The 27,102-nt window shown below is 40.5% G+C and overlaps 1 protein-coding gene and 1 pseudogene across 5 annotated transcripts in view; one reads left to right on the top strand and one right to left on the bottom strand.

Annotated features, from left to right (window-relative positions):
* Nucleotides 1-27,102, bottom strand: part of PRMT9 (protein arginine methyltransferase 9) — a 39,120-nt gene that overhangs the window by 7,292 nt on the left and 4,726 nt on the right. For 2 of the 5 annotated variants that reach the window (XM_008267376.4, XM_070047458.1), the window contains 7 exons: nucleotides 22,730-22,966; nucleotides 21,720-21,887; nucleotides 20,773-20,875; nucleotides 19,902-20,008; nucleotides 9,302-9,494; nucleotides 7,331-7,514; nucleotides 3,982-4,699 (listed from right to left, as the gene is read on the bottom strand). In XM_008267376.4, the coding sequence (XP_008265598.3) occupies nucleotides 3,982-4,699; nucleotides 7,331-7,514; nucleotides 9,302-9,494; nucleotides 19,902-20,008; nucleotides 20,773-20,875; nucleotides 21,720-21,887; nucleotides 22,730-22,966 (1,710 nt within the window). Of the gene's footprint in view, nucleotides 1-3,981; nucleotides 4,700-7,330; nucleotides 7,515-9,301; nucleotides 9,495-19,901; nucleotides 20,009-20,772; nucleotides 20,876-21,719; nucleotides 21,888-22,729; nucleotides 22,967-27,102 lie in introns of those variants that run through there. The other 3 variants (XM_070047459.1, XM_070047460.1, XM_070047461.1) reach the window with 2 other exon arrangements.
* LOC127489355 (RRP15-like protein pseudogene) lies at nucleotides 11,787-12,884 on the top strand (annotated as a pseudogene).

The following is a 27,102-nucleotide window of genomic DNA, read 5'->3' as shown; positions in this document are numbered from 1 at the left end:
CCGCCATGCTCTGTTAGTGAATCTGGCGGTGCCATGTGTTTTCATAATGTTTACTTCTAATGCAGGACACCCCTCAATTTCTTGTAAGGCTGGTCTGGGGGTGGTAAATTCTCTCAGCTTTTCCGTATCTGGAAAACACTTTATTTCTCCTTCACTTTTAAAGGATAGCTTCACTGGATATAATATTCTTGGATGGAAGTTTTGTTGCTGTTAAGACTTTAAATATATCATCCCACTCTCTTTTGGCCTGTAGGGTTTCAACTGAGAAGTCTGATGTTAATCTAATTGGTTTTCCTTTTTATAGTGACACTTTTCTCTTATTGTCTTTAGGATTCTCTCCTTGTCTTTAACCTTTGACAATGACAATAAAATGCTTTGGAGAAGAGCTTTTTTGTTTGAGTCTGCTTAGGGTTCTTTGAGCTTCTTGTATCTGGATGTCCGTGTCTCTTTCAAGACCTAATAAATTTTTAACTATTACTTCACTTCACAGGTTCTCAATGCCTTTTTCTTTAATTCTTCTTCAGAAATGTCTATAATATAAGTATTTCTTTGTTTAATGGTAGCCCATATTTCACGTAGACTTTCTTCATTCTTTTTCTCTTTATTTTTGTCTGATTGGCTACTTTTAAATTATTGTCCTCAAGGTCAGAAATAATTCTTCCACTTGATCTAATCTGCTATTACACCTCTGACTGAAGACTTCAAAATTTCTACTTGTTTTTTTTTTTTTTTTTGATTTGACAGGTAGAGTACAGACAGTGGGAGAGAAACAGAGAGAAAGGTCTTCCTTCTGTTTGTTCACTCCCCAAATGGCCACTACGGCTGGTGTTGCTCCAATCTGAAGTCAGGAACCAGGTGCTTCCTCCCAGGCTCCCATGCGGGTGCAGGGGCCCAAGCACTTGGGCCATCCTCCACTGCCCTCCCAGGCCACAGCAGAGAGCTGGACTGGAAGAGGGGCAGCCGGGACTAGAACCCAGCGCCCAAATGGGATGCTGGCGCCACAGTTGGAAGAGTAACCAAGCGAGCCACAGTGCCGGCCCCGCTACTTGGTTATTCTTAATGAGTTCTATCTCCTTAGTAATATTTTCATTCATGTCACTCATTGATTTCCTCAGTTCTTTAATATATCTATGTATTCTCTTGCATCTCATTGAGTTTCCTTACAATCATTATTTTGAATGCTGTATCTCTCATTTCATAGATTTCCTTCAGTTCAGGATCTAATTCAGGAGGAGTATTGTGTTCTTTTGGAGGCATGATGCTACCTTGCTTCTTCATGTCTCCTGCGTCTCCGTGTTGATGTCTGCCCATCTGGTGTATTTGTCCAAACAAAACCCAAAATCAGCAGGAGGTGAGAAATAAATGAAATTGCAACTTAAAAAAAAATCAATAAAACAAAAAGTGTTTTTTTGAAAAGATAAACAAAATAGATAAACCTCTAGCCAGACTAACAAAGAGAAAAAGAAAAAATTCAAATAAATAAAATTAGAGATGAAAAAGGAGGGGCCAGTGCTGTGGTGTAGCGGGTAAAGCTGCCGCCTGCAGTTCTGGCATCCCATATGGGTGCAGGTTCAAGTCCCAGCTGCTCCACTTCTGATCCAGCTCTCTGCTATGGCCCAGGAATGCAGTAGAAAATGGCCCAAGTCTTTGGGCCCCTGCACCCAAGTGGGAGACCCAGAAGCTCCAGGCTCCTGGCTTCAGATCAGCCCAGCTACAGCCATTGCAGCCATCTGAGGAGTGAACCAACAGATCAACAGATGGAAGACCTCTCTCCCTCTCCCTTTTCCTGTCCTTCTCTCTCTCTCTCTCTCTGCCTCTCTGTAACTCTGCCTTTCAAATAAATATATAAATCTTTAAAAACAAAAAAGTTTTCCATCAAGGAAACGTATAGGACCTGATGGCTTTACTGCTGAATTCTACAAACATTCAAAGAAGTATCTCCAATATTCTTGAAACTATTCCAAAATATTGAACAGGATGGAATTCTGCCAAACGTTTCTTTTTATGAGGCATCACTTTGATACCAAAACCAAAGACATGACACAAAAAGAAAACTACAGACCTATATCCTTAATGAACACAGATGCAAAGATGCTCAATAATATACTAGCAAGCAGAGTCAAAAACCACATCCAAAAGATCAGACATCACGATCAAGCGGGATTAATTAACACAGAAATACAGTGATGGTTCAACATTCACACAGCAAAATGTCATAAATCACATCAATGGAATGAAGAACAAAAACCATGTGGTCAAGGCCGGCGCCGCGGCTCACTAGGCTAATCCTCCGTCTAGCGGCGCCGGCACACCTGGTTCTAGTCCCGGTTGGGGCGCCGGATTCTGTCCCGGTTGCCCCTCTTCCAGGCCAGCCCTCTGCTGTGGCCAGGGAGTGCAGTGGAGGATGGCCCAGGTGCTTGGGCCCTGCACCCCATGGGAGACCAGGAAAAGCACCTGGTTCCTGGCTCCTGCCATCGGATCAGCGCGGTGCGCCGGCCGCAGCGCGCTGGCCACGGCAGCCATTGGAGGGTGAACCAACGGCAAAGGAAGACCTTTCTCTCTGTCTCTCTCTCTCACTGTCCACTCTGCCTGTCAAAAAAAAAAAAAAAAAAAAAAAAAAAAAAAAAAAAACCATGTGGTCATCTCAACAGATGCAGCAAAAGCATCAGATAATATTCATCACCCATTTATGCTAAAAACCCTCCACAAATTAGGTATAGAAGGAACATTCCTCAAAATTATAAAGGCTATAATCACAAATAAACAGACAATACAACACTGAATGTTGAAAAACTTTTAAGTTTTTCCCCCCAGATCTAGAAAAAGACACAGATGTCTACTTTTACCACTCATTCCATATAGTACTGGAAGTTTTAGCATGAGCCAATTAGGGAAGAAGAAAAAATAAATCACATCAAAATTGGAAAAGAGGAAGTCCCATCAGATATTAACTACATATTTCTTATAGGTATTTCTTGCGTACTTCTCAAATAATATAAACATTTGTGTCCTCTTATGTACTGGTTTGTTTTTTGTTTTTTTTGACAGGTAGAGTTATAGACAGTGAGAGAGAGACAGAAAGGTCTTCCTGCCGTTGGTTCACTCTCCAAATGGCCACCACGGCTGGGGCTGTGCCAATCCGAAGTCAAGAACCAGGTACTTCCTCCTGGTCTCCCATGCGGGTGCAGGGCCCAAGCACTTGGGCCATCCTCAACTGCTCTCCCGGGCCACAGCAGAAAGCTGGAGTGGAAGAAGAGTAACCAGGACTAGAAGCCGGCACCCATATGGGATGCCGATGTCGCAGACAGAGGATTAACCAAGTGAGCCACGGAGCCGGCCCCATTATGTGCTTTTATAAATCTCTACCTAATTCCCCAAAAATATATCAGCAATCTAAACCCAAAGCAGGCTTTCTTCTTCTCGTGTACAGTACAGAGATTCCTTCATAAGAAATACACAGGGGCCAGCATGTAGCGTACCAGGTTAAGCCGCAGCTTGCAGTACTGGCATCCCATATGGACGCCGGTTCAAGACCCAGCTGCTCCACTTCCGATCTAGCTCTCTGCTATGGCCTGGGAAAGCAATAGAAGATGGCCCAGGTCCTTGGGTCCCTGTATCCACGTGGGAGACCAGAGGAGGCTCCTGGCTCTTGGCTTCGGATTGACGCAGCTCCCCGGCTGCTGCAGCCAATTGGGGAGTGAACCAGCAGATGGAAGACCTCTCTTTCTCTCTCTGCCTCTCCACCTCTGTCTAACTCTGACTTTCAAATAAATAAATAAATCTTTAAAAAAAGAAGAAGAAAAGTACAGCAGTAGCATGCACATAAAGAGAAAGGCAAGAAGTCACTAGTGCTGAAAACCAATGCTTGAGGAACATACAACCATCCTGACTCATTTTTGCAGTTACACCATTAAAGTAATAAAAGAATTTACATGAGACATGAGGCCAAAAAAAATGCACAAGTTATACTTTGTGTTTTACCTGGATATTGCAGCTTTTTCCATTATTTCCTGCTGAATGAGCCCAGAGGGCTCAATGACATCCAATATAATTATGCTCCACAACTTGTCTGATTTTGGTCTTTGCAACATAGCAGATTCATCCTCTACATGTCTCAGCCAAAACTCAAGTGTTTCTTTAGGAAAGTGATTGGCTTCAGATATGAGGTCCAAAGTAATGCGATGCTGGTCTTTCTCCACAGAGCTGTATGGTTTGACCTGCCCAAGTGTGCCAGCAATTACAGGCAGAATGGAGAAGCCTTCAGACACATCTAATATGTAGAAAGGCTCAGGGGTGCTCTCTGCAGTATTACTCTGTTCGGCTCCAGAGCTCATCTCATTATCCTGACAGTGTGTATCCATGGCCTGACACAGTTTCTCTGGTGTCAAGGAAGACAATACTTTTCTCATCGCCATTTTAAAGCCTTCATGATATGGGATGTTATTAAGCAAAGCAATTTCTGTGGATTCCAATACACATGTCTGTTCTACAGCATCTGGTTTACTGGTCTGAAGGTTAGCAAGGGCATTACAGAGTTCAGCCTCATTTCCCAAAGATAACAAGTCTTTATTCTTGTTGAAACTTTTTGTAGTATCCATTTCATGTTCCAAATCCAAGATGTTGATACTCTGGATTCTTAAGTAACAGTCTTGACAAGACACTTCCATCATCACATGGTCCCCAGGTTTTATCCAGTAGTCTTTATTAAATGATAAGAAAAAAAGTATAAGGGATTGATATAAAGTGCTTGTAAGCCTGGGGATCACAAAAGTATCTGTAACTCCCAATCTATTCTTCCATTATTTAAATCACTACAGGAAGGATTCTCTCTCTTTGTGTAACATACAGAAAGCTACATATCCCACCACCTTTACCTAGGGAAAAAGTGAAACTTGAAGATTCTATTAATTCATAGCTTAATGGAGAGATTCAAGAGTTTCATTATAGGACCCTATCCTATCTGTATTACTGTCCTTTTTTCTTCAGTCAATAGGTCCACCATATACACAAACTGGGGGGAGAGGGGAAGGTGAGTAGAGGGCTGAGGGAACTCTACCATTTTTGGTAATGAACCTAATGATAACAAAGATCGATGAAATTCAGAGCTTAATATCTAACTTTAGTTTAGCTGAAAGGACATTCTTTTCTGTAACAGAAATTTACAAAAGAAAAAAAGCAGCATTCAACAAAATAATATCAGTAATATATCTTAACTCCTGCCATGTTTAGGAATGTGAAAATATAAAGAAGGAGTAAGTCCTACCAAAAAGCTATGTATCATTCTTCTATGAACTTTCACATGTGATTAAAACTTTAAAATGTCAATATATATTCACAATTCCTTCTCATCAGCCCTAGAATCAACTAAATGTATAAGCTATTATTCCAATGTTTACACATTTAAAATATCATTTTCCCAGAAGGATTTTCTTTAAAAAAAAAAAAAAAAAAAAGTTGGGGCCGGCGCTGTGGCACAGTGGGTTAATGCCCTGGCCTGAAGTGCCGCCATCCCATATGGGCACCGGTTCAAGACCTGGCTGCTCTACTTCCGATCCAGCTGGACGGAAGATCTCTCTCTCTCTCTCCCTCTCTCTCTCTCTCCCTCCCTCTCTCTGTGTAACTCTTTTCAAGTAAATAAATAAATCTAAAAAAAAAAAAAGTCATTTGTGTAAGTTACTGCAAGAGAATTAGAATAAACACAAAGAAAAAATGTCACTGCTGGCCGGCGCCGTGGCTCACTAGGCTAATCCTCCGCCTAGCGGCGCCGGCACACCGGGTTCTAGTCCCGGTTGGGGCGCAGGATTCTGTCCCGGTTGCCCCTCTTCCAGGCCAGCCCTCTGCTGTGGCCAGGGAGTGCAGTGGAGGATGGCCCAGGTGCTTGGGCCCTGCACCCCATGGGAGACCAGGAAAAGCACCTGGCTCCTGGCTCCTGCCATCGGATCAGCGCGGTGCGCCGGCCGCAGCGCGCTGGCCACGGCGGCCATTGGAGGGTGAACCAACGGCAAAGGAAGACCTTTCTCTCTGTCTCTCTCTCTCACCGTCCACTCTGCCTGTCAAAAAAAAAAAAAAAAAAAAAGTCACTGCTGAGTACCAGTCACTGTGGTAGGCATTTCATACCCATTATCTCTAAGAATGCCTACAATAGTACTGTAAAGTATAAAAAATAATCTCATTTTACATACGACACAATAAAATCTCCGCAAGCTAACTGGCAAGGCTAGCAGGAAAGGTCACCAAGTAGCAGAGGAAAAGTATGAAACCAAATATACCTAATTCCAAAACCACCAGACTAGCCACACTACCATACAGATTCTATGACTTAATAACCTTGCTAAATTACATCCTTGAATGAAAGACTAGACAGAAACAGAAATATATGACCTCCCACTTTAAAATGGGTAGAGTTTTCTAGATAATTCAACTGCTGTGAACCTACTAAAACCCATCAAATTGCTGTAAACAAAAAAAAAGTTCTATTCAAAAGCATCTTTAATACAGAACTTCTTAGGGCCAGTGCTGTGGTACAGAAAGTTAAGCCTCCACCTGCAGCACCAGCATCCCACACAGGCACCAGTGGATCCCGGCTGCTCCACTTCCGATCCAACCCCTTGTTGGTGCACCTGAGAGGACAACAGAGGGTGACCAGGGTGACCTGCGTGCTTGGGCCCCTGCCACTCTCATGGGAGACCTGGATGGTCTCCTGGCTTCAGCCAGGCCCAGCTCCAGCCCAGCCCTGGCCTTTGCAGCCCTTTAGGGAGTAAGCCAACGGATGGAAGACCAATCAATCTCTGTCTCTCTCACCTTCTCTCTCTTTATCTCTGCCTTTCAAACAGATAAATAAATCTTTTAAAAAAAAAATACAGAACTTCTTTGGGAAAGGTTGGGGATCCATAAACTCCCTGAAATTGGCATTATTGTGCTTATATAAGGGAGGATGTTTTTATAACCTGGACTTCCATAGATGCCATAAAATTCTCCATGGAATTCCTTCATTAAAAGCAATACATTCCTGATACTTTCCAGTAAAAAAAAGGAAAAGAATCTCTTTCATCTAGTGATAACTAGAAAAACCACAGCTGAAGAAATTATTTAATGATAGGTATCTTTGAGTGACATGTGGCAAAGCTTTAGTCTCTCTTCTTTACATATATTAACTAGTAAAAATTCCTTTTGAAAAAGAAAAAGGAAATACTGAAAGATTTAACCAACCTCATTTGACTAGAAACTTCATACCCATAATTTAGGAGTAACGAGGACACAGGAGAACACCGACTAGAAGTCTTACAGAACTAAAGCAACGAATTTAAAACCTAAGCTAGACAAGTCCTACCTGCAAGGTCCTGTACAGGGTAGACAGCCTGTTCCCAACATGTTGCTTCACTGGGACTTGTGGATAGACTGTATTCATCATCAAGCTGGAGCACAAACCAAACCACAATAGCATCTAGAATGCCTTCTTTCATAACAGGAATACAAATCTGATCTGGCTTTCTAGTTGCAAGACTTTTTAATTCCTGAGAATGAAGCAAAACCAATGAGAAAATTGTCTACATTTAATATATTCATACTTCAACATCACACCACGTTCTGAGACATTCTCAGTCCTGCTCGGCACCCTTAAGGACTCAGTATCTTGGCACACCCATAACCACCCAAGGTACACTGGATGGGATGCTATGACCTACCAGAATACTATGCAACTGTATTCAGAAGGACAAGGCACAAACAAATTACTGATGTGGAAATAAGTCCATGACATACAGTTGAATGAAAAAGGCAAGTGGCAAAGCAACAGGGACTATTTGATGGGGGGTGGGTTGAGATGGGTAATGTATTTGTAGAAAAACAGAAAACCAAGTCTGGGAAGATGCACTTCAAAAAAGAGACCTGGGAAAGAAGGGCCAAGATTTTAAAGGGAAGAAAAGCACAATGACTTTTTTCCTTTCTATTCTTCTGAATTGCTTGAAAGCATTCAGCAGGCAGCATTAATTCCAAAATCAAAAGCTTAATAAGGTTTGTATGTTTGTGGGAAATAAAAATTGAAATAATAAAGGTTTAAAATAGTAAAAGCTGGGAGTAATTAGCAGCTACAATCACACTATTCTCCATTGAAATGCTTTATTAGATAAGGAATGCTCTTGAAGTACAGAAAGACAGCTCAGTCTCAGTAAGCAATGGCAAACGCTTAAACTGGTTCCAAACCACCTCAAGAACAATCTATTAATGATTATTAGGGGAAAGCATCTATTAAGTTGTCCCAGGCAAATTAATCTTACATAGTTGACCATTTAACACAACTTTATGAAAGACCTTCAGAGAAGGATATTATGTAATCTTTCTCAATTTCTTTGTGCACATTTATAATGCACATATTCTCACTACTCACCAACACAGACATACACACACTATGGTGATCAATATGTACTGCTTTTCCCAGGACTGTCCTGGTTTAAAGTCCCCTCTGTCAGGAATTCCCCACTCCTGGGCAAACTGAGATAGCTGGTCACCACAACACAAATACAACCCAGAGTTAGTCTTATTACTCATTTCAAGGAATTCTGCTACTTTGAAATGGCAGAATGACATTTAAAAATGTCAAGGGACCTGCATTACAGTACAGTGAGTTAAGCTGCCACTGGTTCAAGTCCTGGCCGGTCTACTTCCAATCCAGCTCCCTGTTAATGTGCCTGGGAAAGCAGCAGATCCAGATGGGAGTTCCCCTGGCTTCTAATGGGCCCAGTCCCAGCCATTGAAGCTATTTGGGGAGTGAACCAGTAGACAGACGATCTCTTTCTTTGTGTCTCTCCCCCTCTCTGTTACTCTTTCAAATAAGCCAAATAAATCTAAAAGAAAGGAAGAGAGGGAGGGAGGGAGGGAGGGAGGGAGGGAGGGAGGGAGGAAGGAAGGGAGAGAAAAGTCAGAAAGACCTACATTACACTGCCTGTCCTTGCATTCACAAGTTGAATAATTTGGGAGAGATTATTTAATGTGAACAAGTTTTCACACTGGTATCACACAGGATAAGTAAAACTCTACTGCAGCTGTCCTAAGAGCTCCCTAAGAATCCATGTAAAAGTACCTGGCACACAATGTATACCCAACAAATCTCAGAGGTTTTTTCTTCCTTCTGTTATTTAAATTGTGAGTAATTTCAGGAGGGAATTTCAATTACCTTTAGATTACTTTTTTACATAAAGTATGTGGTATCTCATGCAAATTTATAAGACTGTCCTAGATGTTAATTATTTTAAATAATGAATGAAATGTAATGCTTAAAAACAGTAGCTGCACTTTTATTTACCTGAAGATTATTGAAATCTACTGTCATAATTTCAAAGCAGTCTGTCAAAGGCAGATATCCTCCAGGAATTCGACTCATCTTTTCAGTTGTATAAGGTTCAACCGTTTCTTCAGTATCTACAGAAGAATATGCTGGACTCCGAAATTTCACATTTGATGGCAAATGAATACCAGCAACATCCTTCACACCCACTCTGGTGAAAGAATACATAGGAGGAAGATGGATTTTTTTCAAACTCAAGTAATACCAGCTAATACTGAGTCCAAAAAAAAGAATAAAAAATGAGCAAAACCTCAGAAGAAAAGGTTTCTCAAATATAATTACATACACACATATATATAACCACTTTATAAAGGAAAACAAATCACAAATAGGCCTACATTAAAGAAATTCTCATGGCCAGCACTGTTAAGGTTAAGCCTCTGCCTGCAGCACAGGCTTCATATATGGGCACCAATTCAAGTTCTAGCTGCTCCACTTCCAATGCAGCTCTCTGCTAATGGCCTGGGAAAACAGTGGAAGATGGCCCAAGTGCTTGGGCCCCTGCATCCATGTGGGAAACCCGGAAAAAGCTACTGGCTCCTGGCTTCAGATCAGCCCAGCTCCAGCCATTGCAGCCTTTTAGGGAGTGAACCAGCAGATGGACCTTTCTCTCTCCCTCTGTAACTCTGCCTCTCAAATAAAATAAATCTTAAAAAAAAAAGAAATTCTCACAAAAAGACTCCCTGTGAGAAGTGAGAGAAAATATTTGTAATTACATATATTCAACAATGGATTCACATCTAAACCACATAAAAAAATTCATACATAGGGCAGACATTTAATATAGTAAAGATTCTGGTTAAGACACCAGTTTTGGGGTTGGTGCTGTGGTATAACAGATAAAGCTGTCACCTGCGATGCTGGCATCCCATATGGGTGCCAGTTCAAGTCCCGGCTTCTCCAATTTTTTTTTTTTTTTTAGATTTATTTATTTGAAAGAGTTACACAGAGAGAGGAGAGGCAGAGAGGCAGAGAGAGAGAGAGAGAGATAGGTTTTCCATCCGTTGGTTCACTCCCCAGATGGCTGCAACAGCCAATCCATTGCGCCGATCCAAAGCCAGGAGCCAGGAGCTTCTTCCAGGTCTCCTATGTGGGTACAGGGGCACAAGGACTTGGGCCATCTTCTACTGCTATCCCAGGCCATAGCAGAGAGCAGGATCGGAAGAGGAGCAGCTGGGTCTCGAACTGGTGCCCATATGGGATGCCGATGCTTCAGGCCAGGGCATTAACCCACTGCGCCACAGTGCCGGCCCCGGGCTTCTCTACTTCTGATCCAGCTTGCTGCTAATGCACCAAGGAAAGCAGCAAAGGATGGCCTAAGTACTTGGGCCCCAGCACCCACGTGGGAGACCCTGAAGAAGTTCCTGGCACCTAGCTTCTGCCTGGCCCAGTCCCAGTATCTGCAGCCATTTGGGGAGTGAATGAGCAGATATAAGACCTCTCTGTCTCTCTCTAACTGGGCCTTTCAACTAAATAAAATAAATCTTAAAAAAAAAAAAAAAACACTTAAGACAACCACATTCCATTTCTGAGTAGCTGGGTTCCAGTCCCTGCTGCATTCCTAATTTCAGGTTCCTGCTAATGTGCACCTGGGATGGCAGCAGGTGACGGCTCAATTACTTGGGTTCCTGCCACTCATGTGGATTGAATTCCCAGCTCCTGGCGTTAGGTTGGTGCAGACCTGGCCATTGTGGGTATTCTGAAAGTGAACCCACAGATGGGAGTGGTCTCTTTCTCTCTTTTTCTTTCTCTCTGCCTCTCAAATTAAAAAGAAAAATTCTACAATTAATGAAAGACAATGAATAAAACCCTGCCATTTGTAGCAAAATGGAGAAAACTAGAGGACACGCTGAATGAAATCAGCCAAACGCAGAAAGACAACTCCTTTATGTTCTTACTTGAATGTGGAAGCTTAAAAAGTTGATTTCAATGAAGAAAGCAAAGCAGTGATTATTATAGGCTGAGGAGGAAGGGGGAAAAGAGGGAAGTTGAGTATCAAAACACAGGTAGACAGGAAGAGTAAGTTCTAGTGTTCGATAGCACAGTAGTTACTATAGTTTACAACCTATTAATTACCACAGAAGAGTTCAAAGACCCCAAAGACTAAGAAATGTGAAAACAGAAAAGATAACCACTTTGGTTTAATCATCACACATTACACACAGGTATCAAATTATCACACTATGCCCCATAAATAAAATTATGTCCATTAAAAACGAAAAGTAAAAACAAAAATGGGCAATAAGACTTAAGATACTTCACAAAAGATACAAAAAGCATAGGAAAACTTGCTCAACTCAATTCCAGTAAACTTCAACCAGGGGAATGTAGTTAAAATCACAATGTAGAGATACTTATGATGAGAGAAAAATAGCTGTGGCCATTCAGAGTTCACGTGTGAGTATGGGGGAAAAGGTTAAAAAATTCGCTAAAGAATGTGAAAATGACAGTCAAAGTCAAAGCATCGGAGCTGGAAGAGGAGGTGAGAGATGCTTCCAATGGTGGAGGATCTGTAGGATGCTGTGCATCAGGAAAAGGGTCAGCAACAGACGCTGACAATAAGCATGATGTTGAACCCTGTGACAAAGAAAATAAAATTCCTACAGAATCATCTGCTGGTACTAATATGGGCTGGGCAGATGCCACGGCTAAAATCTTTACCAAGAAAACTCCTAAAAGTAAACCCACTGGGGGCAGTGCTTTGTTAAAGCACCAGCCTGCAGGGCCATCATCCCATAAGAGCGTTAGTTCGAGTCCCAGCTGCTCCTCTTCTGATCCAGCTCTCTGCTATGGCCTGGGGAAGCAGTGAAGATGGCCCAAGTCCTTGGGCCCCTGCACCCGGATGGGAGACCCAGAAAAGGCTCCTGGCTCTGGATCAGCTCATCTCTGGCTGTTGTGGTCATTTGGGAAGTGAACAAGCAAATAGAAGACCTCTCTCTCCCTCTCTCTCACTCCACCTCTCTCTTTAAAATAAAAAAAAAAAAAAAAAATTAAAAAAAAAAGTAAACCCACCATTCTAGTGAAAAATAAAGAACTGGAAAAGGAAAACGAAAAGTTAAAGCAAGAAAGACTTGAGAGAAGAAAACAGCTTGGTATGAAGCAGGAGTGGGAAATGATGTGCAGAGTAAAGCCACACATTGTCAAAGACAAAGAAGCAGAGTGAAATCTTCAGAGAACTCCAACGAGGGGAATGGTGCCATTATTTAATGCTGTTCAAAAAGATCAAAAGAATGCTGATGAAAAGGTTTAAGAAGCTGGAGGCTCTATTAGCAAGTGTGCTAAGTTGATATCAACTGTTTCTAAGAAAGATTTCATCAGTGTTCTGAGAGGAATGGATGAAGTACAAATGAGAAAAGTTCAAAAGGAAAGATCTCAAAGCCAGACAGACAAGCAAAATGGGAAGAGGGCCCAGGGTGGATGACCCAACGTGAAGATTTCATGATGGAAGCATCTATGAAAGACTGGGACAAGGAAAGTGATGGGCCAGATAACAGCAGACCAGAATCTGCAAGTGACTTTGACATGTAAAACAACAGAGGCAACATAGTTTGTAGTCAGTTTTTTCCTACAAAAATACTCCATCCTGACAGTTGTGGAATTATAATGATACCTTCTGTAAGAAAGCCAAAAGACTTATTAGCTTTGATCCTCCCCCTTCACATGTAAACTTTGCTAAAAATGTATTGTTAAATTTGTACAATTTTAGGCACTGTTCCTCAAAACATTTCAAAAAAAAATACATCCGTTTGATCAGCAAGATCCACACTGTGCCAGTATGGTCAGATGTATACAGACTGATCATGTTTGTGCTGGGTTATTTCAGTGTCACCAGTGTTTCTAAACATGCAAAGTAAGTAAGTAAAATGAACTCTTTGAAGTTCATACTTGTCTTCCTTCCAATTTAGAGAGTTATTTGTTTGCAGCTTTTTGGAGTGATGGATATTTTTTGCTTGTTTTTGTAAGTTATTAAGAAAACCTATGCATAATATTAATATTTTGATTTTTGTGTGACAAATTTTAGGTAATCTGATAAATATTTTAAAAATACTAGATCTCTACTTTTATATTATTTCCTTTTAAATACTAAATAATATAAATAAGTACTTACATTTATTTTCTAGAGTTTTTTTCATGAAAGATTTAATGAGATGGAAATTGTCATGTGTATCTTACGTTAGAGACATGCTTTCTTAGGAAACATATTTGACATATTTTAATCTCTCTCGTTTTGTCTCCCAAAACATTTGATTTAGCTTAAATTCTTTTCTATGAACAATGCAAGCTATGAAATGATGGAGTTAGGTAACAGGTAATTTTACAACAGAATATTCCATATTGTTTCCTTAAAAGTTATTAAATTGGGTAAATTTAGTATCCAGCTGTTAAAGAGAGAAAAGTAAGGCTATTTAATACTATTCCAAAATTCCTGTGACATTCAGCCCCAGATCACAAGTTTGTAAGGGAATTATTTATTAATGTGATCTGTTCCTCTTAGAAAAGGATCTGTCCCTTTCTCTATCATTCCCATAATAAAAATAGTTCCCTCCTATCACCCAGTTGTATGTACTTGCATCTATTATATATTGAAGGGATAATCTTCTCCCAAAACAATGTGCTAAACCACAGATGTTTATATTTTAAACCCATTTGAGTGTTACCAGCATTATATGGCTAACATTAAGTTAGTCTACAGCCTGGTATTTATTATCTTAAAGGAAGGAAGACACCCAGAATATCAAGTGGTTAAAACAACAAAGATCATGGGGCCGGCGCCGTGGCACACTAGGTTAATCCTCTGCCTGAGGAGTCAGCATCCCATATGGGCACCGGGTTCTAGTCCTGGTTTCTCCTCTTCAGTCCAGCTCTCTGCTGTGGCCAGGAAAGCAGTGGAGGATGGCCCAAGTGCTTGGGCCCCTGCACCCACATGGGAGACCAGGCGGAGGCACCTAGCTCCTGGCTTTGGATTGGCGAAGCTCCAGCCATTGTGGCCATTTAGGGAGCCATTTGGGGGGGTGAACCATCGGATGGAAGACCTTGCTCTGTCTCTCTCTCTCTCACTGTCTGTAATTCTGCTTGTCAAATAAATTAATTTAAAAAAAAAAAAGGTCAAAAGGCATTTTTTACTGTCCTAACTTATGAACCTTATTAAATTACAGAACTTCCACTTTGTCACTTTAATATAAATGTGAACAAATATTCCTCAGTGTTAATACAGAAGTGCTCAATATCCTGATAATAGATAATATTTCAGTGTAACCTGGCTCATAGATAATTTTGGGAAAAAATGTATAACACCTAAACACTTGTTTTTCCACAGAACTAGATATTAAACTTCATTTTTTGTTAAGTCATCACACAAAAAGTCTGCAAAAATTTTCTTAAATAGTGCTTTTAGATGATACAAATGGGTATCACTTACATTAGAAGGCTATGAAGCACATATAAATTACATGAAATAACTTTTGTCATATAGATATCTTCTATATATTAGTATGTCTGCATCTTGGATACAAAAAATGTGTTAAATATGAATCTAAGAGCAAGCATGTTATCATCTGAGAAACTGTACCATTACACGAATTTTATTTTTAAAGATTTATTTATCTGAAAGTCAGAGTTACACAGAGAGAGAGGGACAGGCAGAGAGAGAGAGAGAGAGAGAGAAAGAGAGAGAGGGGTCTTCCATCCGCTGGTTCACTCCCCAGTTGGCCCCAATGGCCGGAGCTGCACCAATCTAAAGCCAGGAGCCAGGAGCTTCCTCCAGGTCTTCCCATGCGGGTACAGAGGCCCAAGGACTTGGGCCATCTTCCACTGCTTTCCCAGGCCATTACAGAGAACTGGATTGGAAGTGGGGCAGCCGGGTCTCAAACCGGCACCCATATGGGATGCCGGCACTGCAGTCAAGGGCTTTACCCGCTACACCACAGCACCGGCTCCCTACATGAATGTTTTAAATAGTCTAGATTCTGTCCCCTTTACCCTAAATAGTTCATCTGCAACATTAAAATTCTTTGATATCAGTGAAATTAAAAAAAAACACATTGTACGCTACACCACAACGGGGAAAATTAACACTCAATACCAAATGTTGGCAAAGATAAGTCAGATACACTATTGGTGGAAGTACAAAACTAGTAAGATCATATTGGAAGACTGTTTAATAACACCTACTCAAGCTCAACATCTATTCCACATTTACTTTTAATAAAGGGATCACACAGTGTGTAGCATTTCCACTTCTGTGAACACAGTAAACATAAATTCATATACAGTATCACCAAAAGTGAATTTCACAATGTTTACAGTTGCACTATTTCCAATAGTAAAAAAAAAAAAAAAAAAAAAGACACAAACCTAAATGTCCATCAGCATAAAATGGATAAAATGGTTAAACACACTGTGGTAAATTCACTCAGTGGAACACTATTCAGACTAAGTATGAAGAAAGCTGGGACCAGCACTGTGGCATGGCAGGTAGAACCGCCGCCTGCAGTGCCAGCATCTCTTATGGGTGCTGGTTCAAGTCCCAGCTACTCCACTTCCAACCCAGCTCTCTGCTAACGGCCTGGGAAAGCAGTAGAAGATGGCCCAAGTCCTTGGGCCACTGTACCAGCATGGGAGACCCAGAAGAAGCTCCTGGCTCCTGGCTTCAAACCAGCACAGCTCCAGCATTTGCAGCCATTTGGGGAGTGAACCACTGATGGAAGATATCTCTCTGCCTCTCTAACTCTTTGCCTTTCAAATAAATAAATAAATCTTAAAAAGCATTAAAAAATTTTAAGAAAACTATATACAACATAGATGTACTAGACAAAAAAATGAACAAAATATGTATGTATGAATCATACAGTACTGTAAGATTCCATTTGTGTAAAATTCAGAAGAGACAACACTCACATATGGTGCACCACCTCAGAACAGCCCCTATTCTTCAGTGTGGGGGACAGATGTGGAGCTGGTGGTAACAATCTTCCAGTGGAAGTATAAAACACGAGTTTATCAACTTCATGAAAATTCATCAAATTTAAAATTCATAAATGTATGGGTTATGCACTTGCTACAGAAATGTTAGATGTTAATCAAAATTGATGTTGAAAAAACACTTCATTGGAAACTCACGACTGGTGCATAGGGAGATTACTGAGGCCATAAACAGGAGTGTCAATTTGTAAAGTCAACAACAGGAGTCACTGTGCACTTACTCCTCATGTAGGATCTCTGTCCTTAATGTGCTGTACACTGAGGCTTAATGCTATAACAAGTACTCAAACAGTATATTTCACTTTGTGTTTCTATGGGGGTGCAAACGATTGAAATCTTTACTTAATGTACACTAAACTGATCTTCTGTAAAAAAAAAAAAAAAAAAAAGAAATTATCAATTCCCAACTTGACTCTCACTGGGATTAAACATGACAATAGGTCTGATCTGATTTCATCATCATTTAAAAAAATCATCTATTATTTTTCACTTTATGTTTCTGTGTGGGAACAAACTGTTGAAATCCTTACTTAAGGTATACTAAGCTGATCTTCTGTATATTAAGATAATCGAAAATGAATCTTGATGTGAATGGAAGGGGAGAGGGAGTGGGAAAGGGGAGGGTTGTGGGTGGGAGGGACGGTATGGGGGGGAAAGCCATTGTAACCCATGAGTCGTACTTTGGAAATTTATATTCATTAAATAAAAGATAAAAAAAAGAAAAAGAAAAAGAAAAAACACTTCAGAAGCATTTTAACAATACAATTTGTAAGGAAAATACTCCAATCTCATCTCACTTCAACTCACCTCAGCAGCATTTTTTAATTTTTATTTATTTTTTATTTTTATTTATTTTTATATTTATTTTTAAAATTTTTATTCATTTATTTATTTGAGAGGCAAAGTCACAGACAGAGAGAGGAAGAGACAGAAAGAGAGCTCTTCCATCCACTGGTTCACTCCCAAAATGGCCGCAATGGCCAGAATGAGGCCAAACTGATGCCAGGAACCAAGAGCTTACTCCAGGTCTCCCATGTAGATGCAGGGGCCCAAGCACTTGGGCCATCTTCTACTGCTTTCCCAGGTCCTCTGCAGGGAGCTGGATAGGAAGTAGAGCAGCAAGAACACAAACCAACACCCATATGGGAAGCCAGAGCTGCAGGCAGAGGCTTAACCTACTACCCCACAACGCTGGCCTAAACAATTTTTTTTAAAGATTTATTTATTTGAAAAGAGTTGGGGGTGGGGGGGAGTGAGAGCAACAGAGCGCTCTTCCATCCTCTGGTTTACTCCCAAATGGTCACAATGGCCATGGCAGGGCCAGGCCAAAGCCAGGAGCCAGAGCTTCTTCCGGGTCTCCCACATGGGTGCAGGGGCCCAAGGACTTGGGCCGTCTTCTGCTGCCTCCCCAGGCACATTAGCAGAGAGCTGGATCAGAAGCAGAGTAGCTGGGACTCGAACTGGTACCCATATGGGATGACAATGTCACAGACAGTAGCTTTACCAGCTACGCCACAACACCAGCCCCAGCATTTATTTTTTAGTGTATTTGATTTGATATGGTCTCAAGTTCTGATTCTACTTTTACTGTACCCAAAAGATGAGTCAACAAATAGATTTGCTAATAATTTTAGTAACTCAACTAGATTTCACATTATAAAAACAAGAAACGTTGGGGCCGGTGCTGTGGCGCAGCAGGTTAATGCCCTGGCCTGAAGCCTCGGCATCCCATATGGGCACCGATTCTAGTCCCGGCTGCTCCTCTTCTGATCCAGCTCTCTGCTATGGCCTGGGAAAGCCCAAATCCTTGGGCCCCTGTACCCACGTGGGAGACCCCGAAGAAGCTCCTGGCTCCTGGCTTCGGATCAGCCCAGCCATTTGGGGAGTGAACCACTGGATGGAAGACCTCTCTCTGACTTTACCTCTCTCTGTAACTCTTTCAAATAAAAATAAATCTTGAAAAAAAAAAACAAAACACGAAATGTGATAGCTTCAAGTTATTATAAATGAATATGAACTTTTTGTCAAGTCCATTTTCATAATACTCCTTGTTCCCATTTCTTCACCATTAAAATTAACTTGATATCTATCTTTCCATACCTTTTTCTTTGTATTTATGTGTGTAATAGATACAAATATTGCTCAGATGGATACGGATATGGATATTAAAAATCTGCTGTCAACTTTTTAGTTTTAAAAATGGAGGTGGGGGATGTGGAAGGGATTACAGTATAGTAGTAAACCTGCTGCCTGTGATACTGTTATCCTATATGTACACCAGTTCATGTCTCAGCTGCTCCACTTCCGATCCAGCTCCCTGGAACAGCCTGGGAAAAGCTGCAAAAGATGGCCCATGCGCTTGGGCCCTTGCCAACCACATGGGAGACCCAAATGAAGCTCATGGATCCTGGATTTGGCCTTGCTCAGCCCCTAGCTACTGGAGTCATCTGGGGTGTGAAGCAGTAGATGGAAGACCTCTCTCCTTCTCTCTAACTCTTTCAAATTTTTTTTTCTAATGTAGGTGGGTGTTTGGCACAGCAGTTATGATGTCACTTGAGATACCCACATGCCATATTGGGGCCTGGGTTCAAGTCCAAATTCAATTTCTGATGCAACTTCCTGCTAATGCACATGCTGGGAGGCAGCAGGTGATGGCTTTGTACTTTAATCCCTGCTACCAAAGTGGAAAACCATCATAAACTTCAAGCTCCTGGCTTTGGCATGACCCAATTCCAGCTATTACACGCATTTGGTGAGATCAACTGATATCCCTCTCTCTCTCTCTGCCTTTCAAATAAATTAACAAATTAGTTTTGAAAATGATTTCAAATATAGAGACAAGTTTCCAGGAAATTATAATTTCTACAAACTTTAACCAGATTCACCAAATTTTTTTAATGTTTTGTCTTCTCTCTCTCTCTCTCTCTCACACACACACACACACAAATACTTCAAAAAGTTCATGGAAAATGAAATTAAAAGATAATATTATTTTGATGGAAAAATTATTTTGGATGAAAAATTTTTAAGCCCATGTACACGTAGATGAGAAAGTTAATGGAAAATGTAAACTATGAAAACAAGCTATGCATGGGTTTCAAAAATACACCAAAATAAATTCATCTTTTAATTTCATTTTCTATGAACTTTTTGAAATTATATAATATACACATAATACCATAAGTTTTAAAAAGATTTATTTCAAATAGAGAGAGGGAGAGACAGAAAGAGATCTTTCATCTGGTTCACTCCCCAGATGGCCACAACAGCCAGCACTGGGTCAGTCCAAAACTACAAGCCAAGAGCTTCTTCCAGGTCTTACACATGGATAGCAGGGCCCACACCACTTGGGCCATCTTCTGCTGAGCAGCCAGGATACGAACAACTGCCCATAGGGGAGGCCAGCATTGCAGGCAGTAACTTAACCTACTACACCACGAAACTGGCCCCATAAATACTATAAATTTAAAGGTCAGAAAACTACAAGTCCTTACCTAAATAAATATTCACTAAGTAACCTTTAAAGTACAGTATTTTTCTTATAATGTTTTTTAATATTTACTATTTATGTACTTACCTATGATGTCTTCTTATCTCTGCACACTCTACTGCTATCCCAAATATTACAGCACTTGCTGGTATAACTTTCCCATACTTTTCGCAATTACCATTTTCACCTTTGGCCTAAAAATATAATAATCAAAATGTTATTACTTTTATACAAATATGTGTATAGAATGAAAAACAATGAAAATAAGAAAGGACTTTAAAATAAGGCAGGATCTTTTTCTTTAACAAGTAGTGTCCCTACTGTGTATATATATTCTCATATTTGTGTGTAATATTTTTTTACTTTATAATATAAATACTAAGGAAGGAAGAACAGAAAGGAGAAAGAAAGGAAGGAGATCAGGGAGGGAAAGAAGCTAGTCTGTACAACAAAAGCCTTTGGGGTATAACTAAGAAACCAAAATCATAATTACCTACATGAAAATAAATGGCTCTTCTTTTCAAATACTAACTAGTTTTTTGAATCCAAATCATTTTCTGTAAACATGTTAAAATCCTTTCATTCAGAATGGTTATTATATATATCAAATCTATGATTTGTGGGCTACAGAAGAAATATCAATGAAAAAAATATAACTTGGCAATTATAAGTGAGTCCCGTCCAGTTAGTAGCCTGGGTTCAACAGGTGCTGTAAAACCCTAACAAGCCGGTCAGCACTACCTTTTTGACAATCTGCCAAAACTGCAAGCAAGAGGCCGTGAAATGAGACAAGTGCTGCCTTTTCTCACTGCTACTCAACAACTGCAGGCAGTCCCTCCACAAAAAAACCCCAATTTTTGCTTATATACCTCATTTGGACACACAAGTTTATATATAACACATGTTATATATGTATAAAATAAATTCTCAAATTTAAGTTTTCATACTGCTACCTTACCTTTGGTTGCAAAAGCAAATGCTCCCATGCATGAATCAAACTCTCCACAATTCCTTCTCCAAATAAACCTGCATCGACAGTTTCTGTTACAACTAGGGACACTCTATAGAATGATTTTTTAAAGATATATGTAAGTAAAGTGTTATGCTATTACACACAGATATCAAAGCTGAGAGAAGAAAGGAAGAGTATTTTATAAAAATAGCTCATATACAAAATTTTCTAATATACTCCATTTTGAATCTCTACCCCTGAATCTTTAGAATTTGACTCAAACTTTCCTCACACCCCTTTGTTCTCTACTGGCTCCTTCTCTGTGGTTTGAGGGTTGGAGGAACGGCCTTCACTTGGCACTACTGCCTCCTCATGCTTATAAACATAAATCCTTAATCGTAGTTCTTACCATTACCTTTCCCAATCTCCTTTCCTGAAGCCATGTAAGTGCACTTCTAACACTCTATAAACATATTCTGTCATCAATGATTCCCTACTTATCAAAAGTAACTCTCTTTCTCAGTTCTCATTTTTCTTGATCTACAATTAACATTTAATGAAAGTTGGGATCTTCCTTCTCAAAAATCCAGTGACCATCACCCAGGACCCGAGTTTGTCTCTTACACACTGATTGTGCCTACCTTGTCTCTTCTCTTGCTTATCTATTACTTCACTACTACTTAGCTGTGAGTACACAAAGGTGCCTAGTCCACACAGCTCTACTCTTTTTGCACATTCTTTCTTTTTAGACAAGTTTAATTCAAAGACAAAATAATTTCTACTTTCCTTGAATTCCTTTTGTGATTACTAACAATCTTATTTATTTACGTAGTTAGAAGATAGTTTCATAAATATTTCTTATCTTGTTATCTAGACTATAGTAGAAATGTACTTAATAATTCACTGTTTTACCTTTTAAAAATTAACACTAAAATTAGTTTACACTGTAATACCTTTCAGGAATGTGTTTTGGAATCTCTATGTCAAGTGACTTCATATGTAACAGTTTGATCCCTGCATCCATCTTGTTTGCTGCTACTACATCACAGGCAAGTTCATACATGGTCTTGGATAACTCACAGGCATACACAGAGTGTGCTCCAGCCTTTTTAGCAAACATGCTACAAGGAGGAAAAAAGTCGTACATCAAGAAAAATAATCTACTGTACATTTTCATTTTAATTGTCTTTATAACACAACCATTACTTGTTCTTTATTTAAAAAATACACTTGTATAGAAACAAATCATACAATAAATCATGACATCCACTGCATTAAGACAACACAATTGGGAGCAGGTGTTTGGCTTACTAGTTAAGATGCCTGTGTCCCACATCAGAGTGCCTAGGTTTGATTTTGACTCCAGCCTCCTGCTAATGCAAACCCTAAGAGGTAGGTGTGATGTGACGGCTGAGGTAACTGGGTTCCTGCCACCCACGTGGAAAGCCTGGACTGTGCTCCTGGCTCCTACCTGGTTTCCCAGCTTCAGCCTCAGTAACTGTGAGCATCTGAGAATCAGATAACTGCATGAGCACAGAGAAGCTCTCTCTTTATCTATGTGTGCATATGTATTTATGTGCATGAGGTGTGTACGTGTGTAACTCTCAAATAAATAAAAAATTTTAAAAGAGCAAATCAAGAACAAAAAGAAAAAAAGACATAATTGGCATGAAGGACACTAAAACAGATTTAACCTGGATGAGACTCACCAGAATGTTAATTAAAAAAATTCTTAAAATTCATTATTTAAAACTTCAATAATAATCCAAAGTTTTTCTTAGTATTTCTATGTCCTGACAAGTAAAAAATATAATGAAAAATGAAATAATTGCATGAATAACCCTAACAAGATTATAAGATTTCTAAATTCCAGTATTTAAATTTCTATATCTGGCAAAATCTTTAATTCACATTATCATACATATGTATGCATATGTATAATTAAAACACAAATACAACAAACCTTAGTATTCCAGTTCCTGCTCCAATGTCCAAAACACTTTTGGACCCTGAAGTAACAGCCTTCTGGATTGCTGCATTATACACCATATTCCTCTTGGTGTCGTTAAGCATAATAAAATGCCAGCGTTCCACCAACCAGTTTGCAACACGATAAAAATTTTCCTTGGCATCATTGAAATCAGGGTTTAGCTTCACTGCTTTATGAAAATACCCAGCTGCTTCATCTCTAAAGCCCATCCTAGAGTATAAAATGACAAAGACAAAAGGTATTTGACCACATGCTACCAATTACAGTGCCTCTGTTCATGCTACTTACCTGGCCTACTTACCAGACGCAAATTCTGCCCAGCCCAAGTACTCTCTCCTTCAGGAAACTTCTGTGAGGACTGCAATCCTGACGACTTCTTTCTTTTCTGAATCCCTACTACATTTATGTATCTCAGGTCATTAACAAGTATAACAACCTAAATTTGATACAAATTATATTGACGTAAAGTAGAGATCCTCCAATAAAGCAAGAACATCGGGGCCAGCACCATGGCTTAGCTGCTAAAGCCACTGCCTACAGTGTCAGCATCCCATATGGACACAAGTTTAAGTCCCCAGTGCTCCAATTTCATCCAGTTCCCTGCTAATGGCTTGGGAAAGCAGCAGAGCATGGGCCAAGTCCTTGGGCCCTTGCACCCACATGGGAGACCCAGAAGCATCTCTGGGCTCCTGGCTTTGAATCAGCCCAGCTCCAGGAATTGCAGCCATCTGGTGAGTAAACTAGCGGATTCAGAACCTCTCTCTCTACTTCTGCCTATCCCTCTGCCTCTCTGTAACTCTTGCCTTTCATATAAATAAATAAATCTTAAAAAAAAAAAAAAAAAAAGCCATGGGGCAGGCGCCGTGGCTCACTTGGTTAATCTTCCGCCTGCGGTGCCGGTATCCCATATGGGTGCCAGGTTCTAGTCCCAGTTGCTCCTCTTCCAGTCCAGCTCTCTGCTCTGGCCCGGGAAGGCAGTGGAGGATGGCCCAAGTGCTTGGGCTCTGTACCCATATGGGAGACCAGGAGGAAGCATCTGGCTCCTGGCTTCGGATTGGCGCAGCACGTTGGGGTTAGGGTTAGGCCATTTGAGGGGTGAACCAACGGAAGGAAGACCTTTCTCTCTGTCTCTCTCTCTCTCTCTCACTCTCTGCCTGTCAAAAAAAAGCCAGAGCATCACTTGCTAGAGCACCAGTTCTCTCTGCAAACCATTCCCTGGTAAAGCATACTAAAGCCAGTGGCTAGGAGGCTCCTCGCAGCTGCTCCTGCAATATCTTCTCAGCAACTGAGCTGAATGGTTGTCAAAAATCAATTCATGTGCTGCCAGACCAGTTTATGCCAAGTGTATCTGTAATTATAATTATGCATTTTAGCTAAATTTTACAGAAAAGTAAGTATAATTGCAAAAAAGAGAACTAATATGTCTAAGGACACTTAGCAAAATCAAAGCCAACTCACCCCAGAAATGGCTTTTGAATTAGATATGAGCAAATAAAAAATAAAAACCAGGAGGGAACCTCTGAAATCATCTAGACTAGTGCTCCTCACACAACCTGTGAAGAATCCCTCCCTTCCTTTATTAAAAGATCTAATCATTTGTAGACCAATATGGTTTTACTGCACATGGTACATCACATTTCTACAGCAACCAACCTGTTCTAACCTCTCCCAAGAAAGTGAGCTCCTTGACTAAATGTTTGGATATAGAGCAATGTCAAATTACTATATACAAAAAAAAAAAAAAAATTGCTATATGCAATCCAAAAACTTCTGGTGGACTACCAGTTTGCTTCATTATAAAGTTTCATGGAGAATACACAGAAGTTGTAATGAAGAAAAAACTGTTCTATAGAAAAGTCATATTTCATTTATAAAATTACATACATAAAGTAGATAATATAAGGAGCCAATATCTGCTCACATTTTCCTCGACTTATTTAGCAGACTCAAAGAAAATGAACTCTTGGCCGGCGCCACCGCTCACTAGGCTAATCCTCCGCCTTGCGGCGCCAGCACACCAGGTTCTAGTCCTGGTCGGGGCGCCGGATTCTGTCCCTGTTGCCCCTCTTCCAGGCCAGCTCTCTGCTGTGGCCCGGGTGTGCAGTGGAGGATGGCCCAAGTACTTGGGCCCTGCACCCCATGGGAGACCAGGAGAAGCACCTGGCTCCTGCCATCGGATCAGCGCAGTGCGCTGGCCGCAGCGCACCAGCCGCAGCGGCCATTGGAGGGTGAACCAACAGCAAAAGGAAGACCTTTCTCTGTCTCTCTCTCTCACTGTCCACTCTGCCTGTCAAAAAAAAAAAAAAAAAAAAAAGGAAAATGAACTCTACTGTAATAGCTAAATTTTTTTAAATAATTTAACAAAAAAATTCTATATACCAAATCTCAAAATGTTTTCTGAGAGATATCCATTTGCTACTGTAAATATTCACACATTTTATTCTGAATGACAACATAAAGAGTTTACAATAATGACCAAATATAGAGGGGATACTGGTCATATTAGAGATCCATGTTCTTAAGGAAAAATTTATTTATGAAACACTTTCTCCACACTGAAAAAAACGTGTAATCAACAATGAGCTGATTGCTAAATTAATTAACTTCTGGAACCTTCACAGATTAGACTCCTTCCCCAAAGCTCGGGTCCTAAGCAGTCTACTAAGCCAAACAAGGGACCCCATGGCATCAGAGACAAAACTACCTGCTAAGTTATCAATGGATAATTAACTAACAGAGTCAAGACACACTTAAGAAGATAAACTGTGGTCATTACTAACCACATTAACTTTATTTTAGCTGGATGTGATTTGACGTAAGGAGGAGGCAACAGAGGGAAAAGACATGAATAACTAAAAAGAACATGTAAACCAAGGTTCTTTAATTAACTAAATTCCTATGAATCTGAGCAACTGTCATTTTCCAACTCAGAATTATACTCTCCACTGCTCTCTAAGGTTCAAATTTAGAAGCAATGTTAACCTTTCATTATACTGCCTGTACTTTCTCAGTATTCTTTTATGCACATGTGCTGGTGTGCAGAATGAGTTAACAAAAGAAGCCCAACTGCTATCCTTTGATAGCAATTGGCCCATGGCTAACATCTGAGGATTTGGATTTGGAGATATTCCACTACCCTGACAAGAGTGGCTTACTGTACCTAAACTATACAGAGTGTGGTTTATGCTAACCGTCTTTCCTTCTGGCAGCCTAGAATTTTGGTATGTGCCAGGTAGAGTGTACCACAATGCCCAGTCCCAAATAAAAGCCAAGAGCACTGAGCCGTAATGAGCATCCCAGGGTGGCAATATTTCACAGGTGTTACCATGACTCTTTGCTGGGAGAAGGAGTAGACCCTGTGTAATTTCACTGAAAGAAGACCTTGTGAGTCTTCTGCCTGGTTTCCTGCAGACTTTGCACTTTTTCTTTTTGCTTCATTTACTTTCATTGCAATAAATCAGAGCTTTAATTGACTATCTGCTGAGTCCTGTGAGCCCTCTTAGCAAATGAGCAGAACTGAGAGGTCTTGGGGGGCCGGAGCTGCGGCATAGAGGGTAAAGTTGCCACCTGTAATGCCAGCATCCCAAATGGGCTCCAGTTCAAGGCCCAGCTGCTCTACTTCCAATCCAGTTCCCTGCCAATGTGCCTGGGAAAACAGTGGAAGATGGCTCAATTCCTTGAACCCTTGCCACCCACACAAGAGACCCAGAAGAAGCTCCTGGTTCCTGGCATCAGATGGGTCCAGCTCTGGCTGTTGCAGCCATTTGGGGAATGAACCAGCAGAAGGAAGATTTCCCTGTCTTTCCCTCCCGCTTTAATTCTGCCTTTCAAATAAATAAATAAATCTTTAAAAGAGAGAGACAGAGACAGACATGTCTTGGAAACCCCCAACACAACCATTTTCCCCTTATTGCCAAATTAACTCTTTTTTAATTTGCTCTATGACAAAAATATCTGGCCCTTTAATATTTTTCCACCAGTTAACACAAGGGTAGGTTTTATCATTAAAAAATGCTGGAGAGCCATGGCAGGAGGAAGGGTCTTGCTTCCTAGTGGCAGTGTGCCCCGTGCTTCTCCAGCCCCAGGCTTCCTGAAGTACAAGGCAATGAGTAGTATCCAATGGTAAGAAACTCCCCCTAGAACCAACCACTAGCTTACTAAATAATTTTATAATGGAGTACTTCTTTTTTTTAATATATATATATATTTTTTATTTGACACGTAGAGCTATAGACAGTGAGAGAGATAGAGAGAGACAGAGAAAAAGGTCTTCCTTCCACTGGTTCAATCCCCAAACGGTCACTACGGCCAGCGCTGCGCCGATCCGAAGCCAGGAGCCAGATGCT

This window comes from Oryctolagus cuniculus, chromosome 8, assembly GCF_964237555.1.
Source record: "Oryctolagus cuniculus chromosome 8, mOryCun1.1, whole genome shotgun sequence".
Taxonomy (NCBI): domain Eukaryota; kingdom Metazoa; phylum Chordata; class Mammalia; order Lagomorpha; family Leporidae; genus Oryctolagus; species Oryctolagus cuniculus.
Note: the sequence above shows the minus strand (reverse complement) of the source record. Positions and strands in the feature narration are given on the sequence as shown.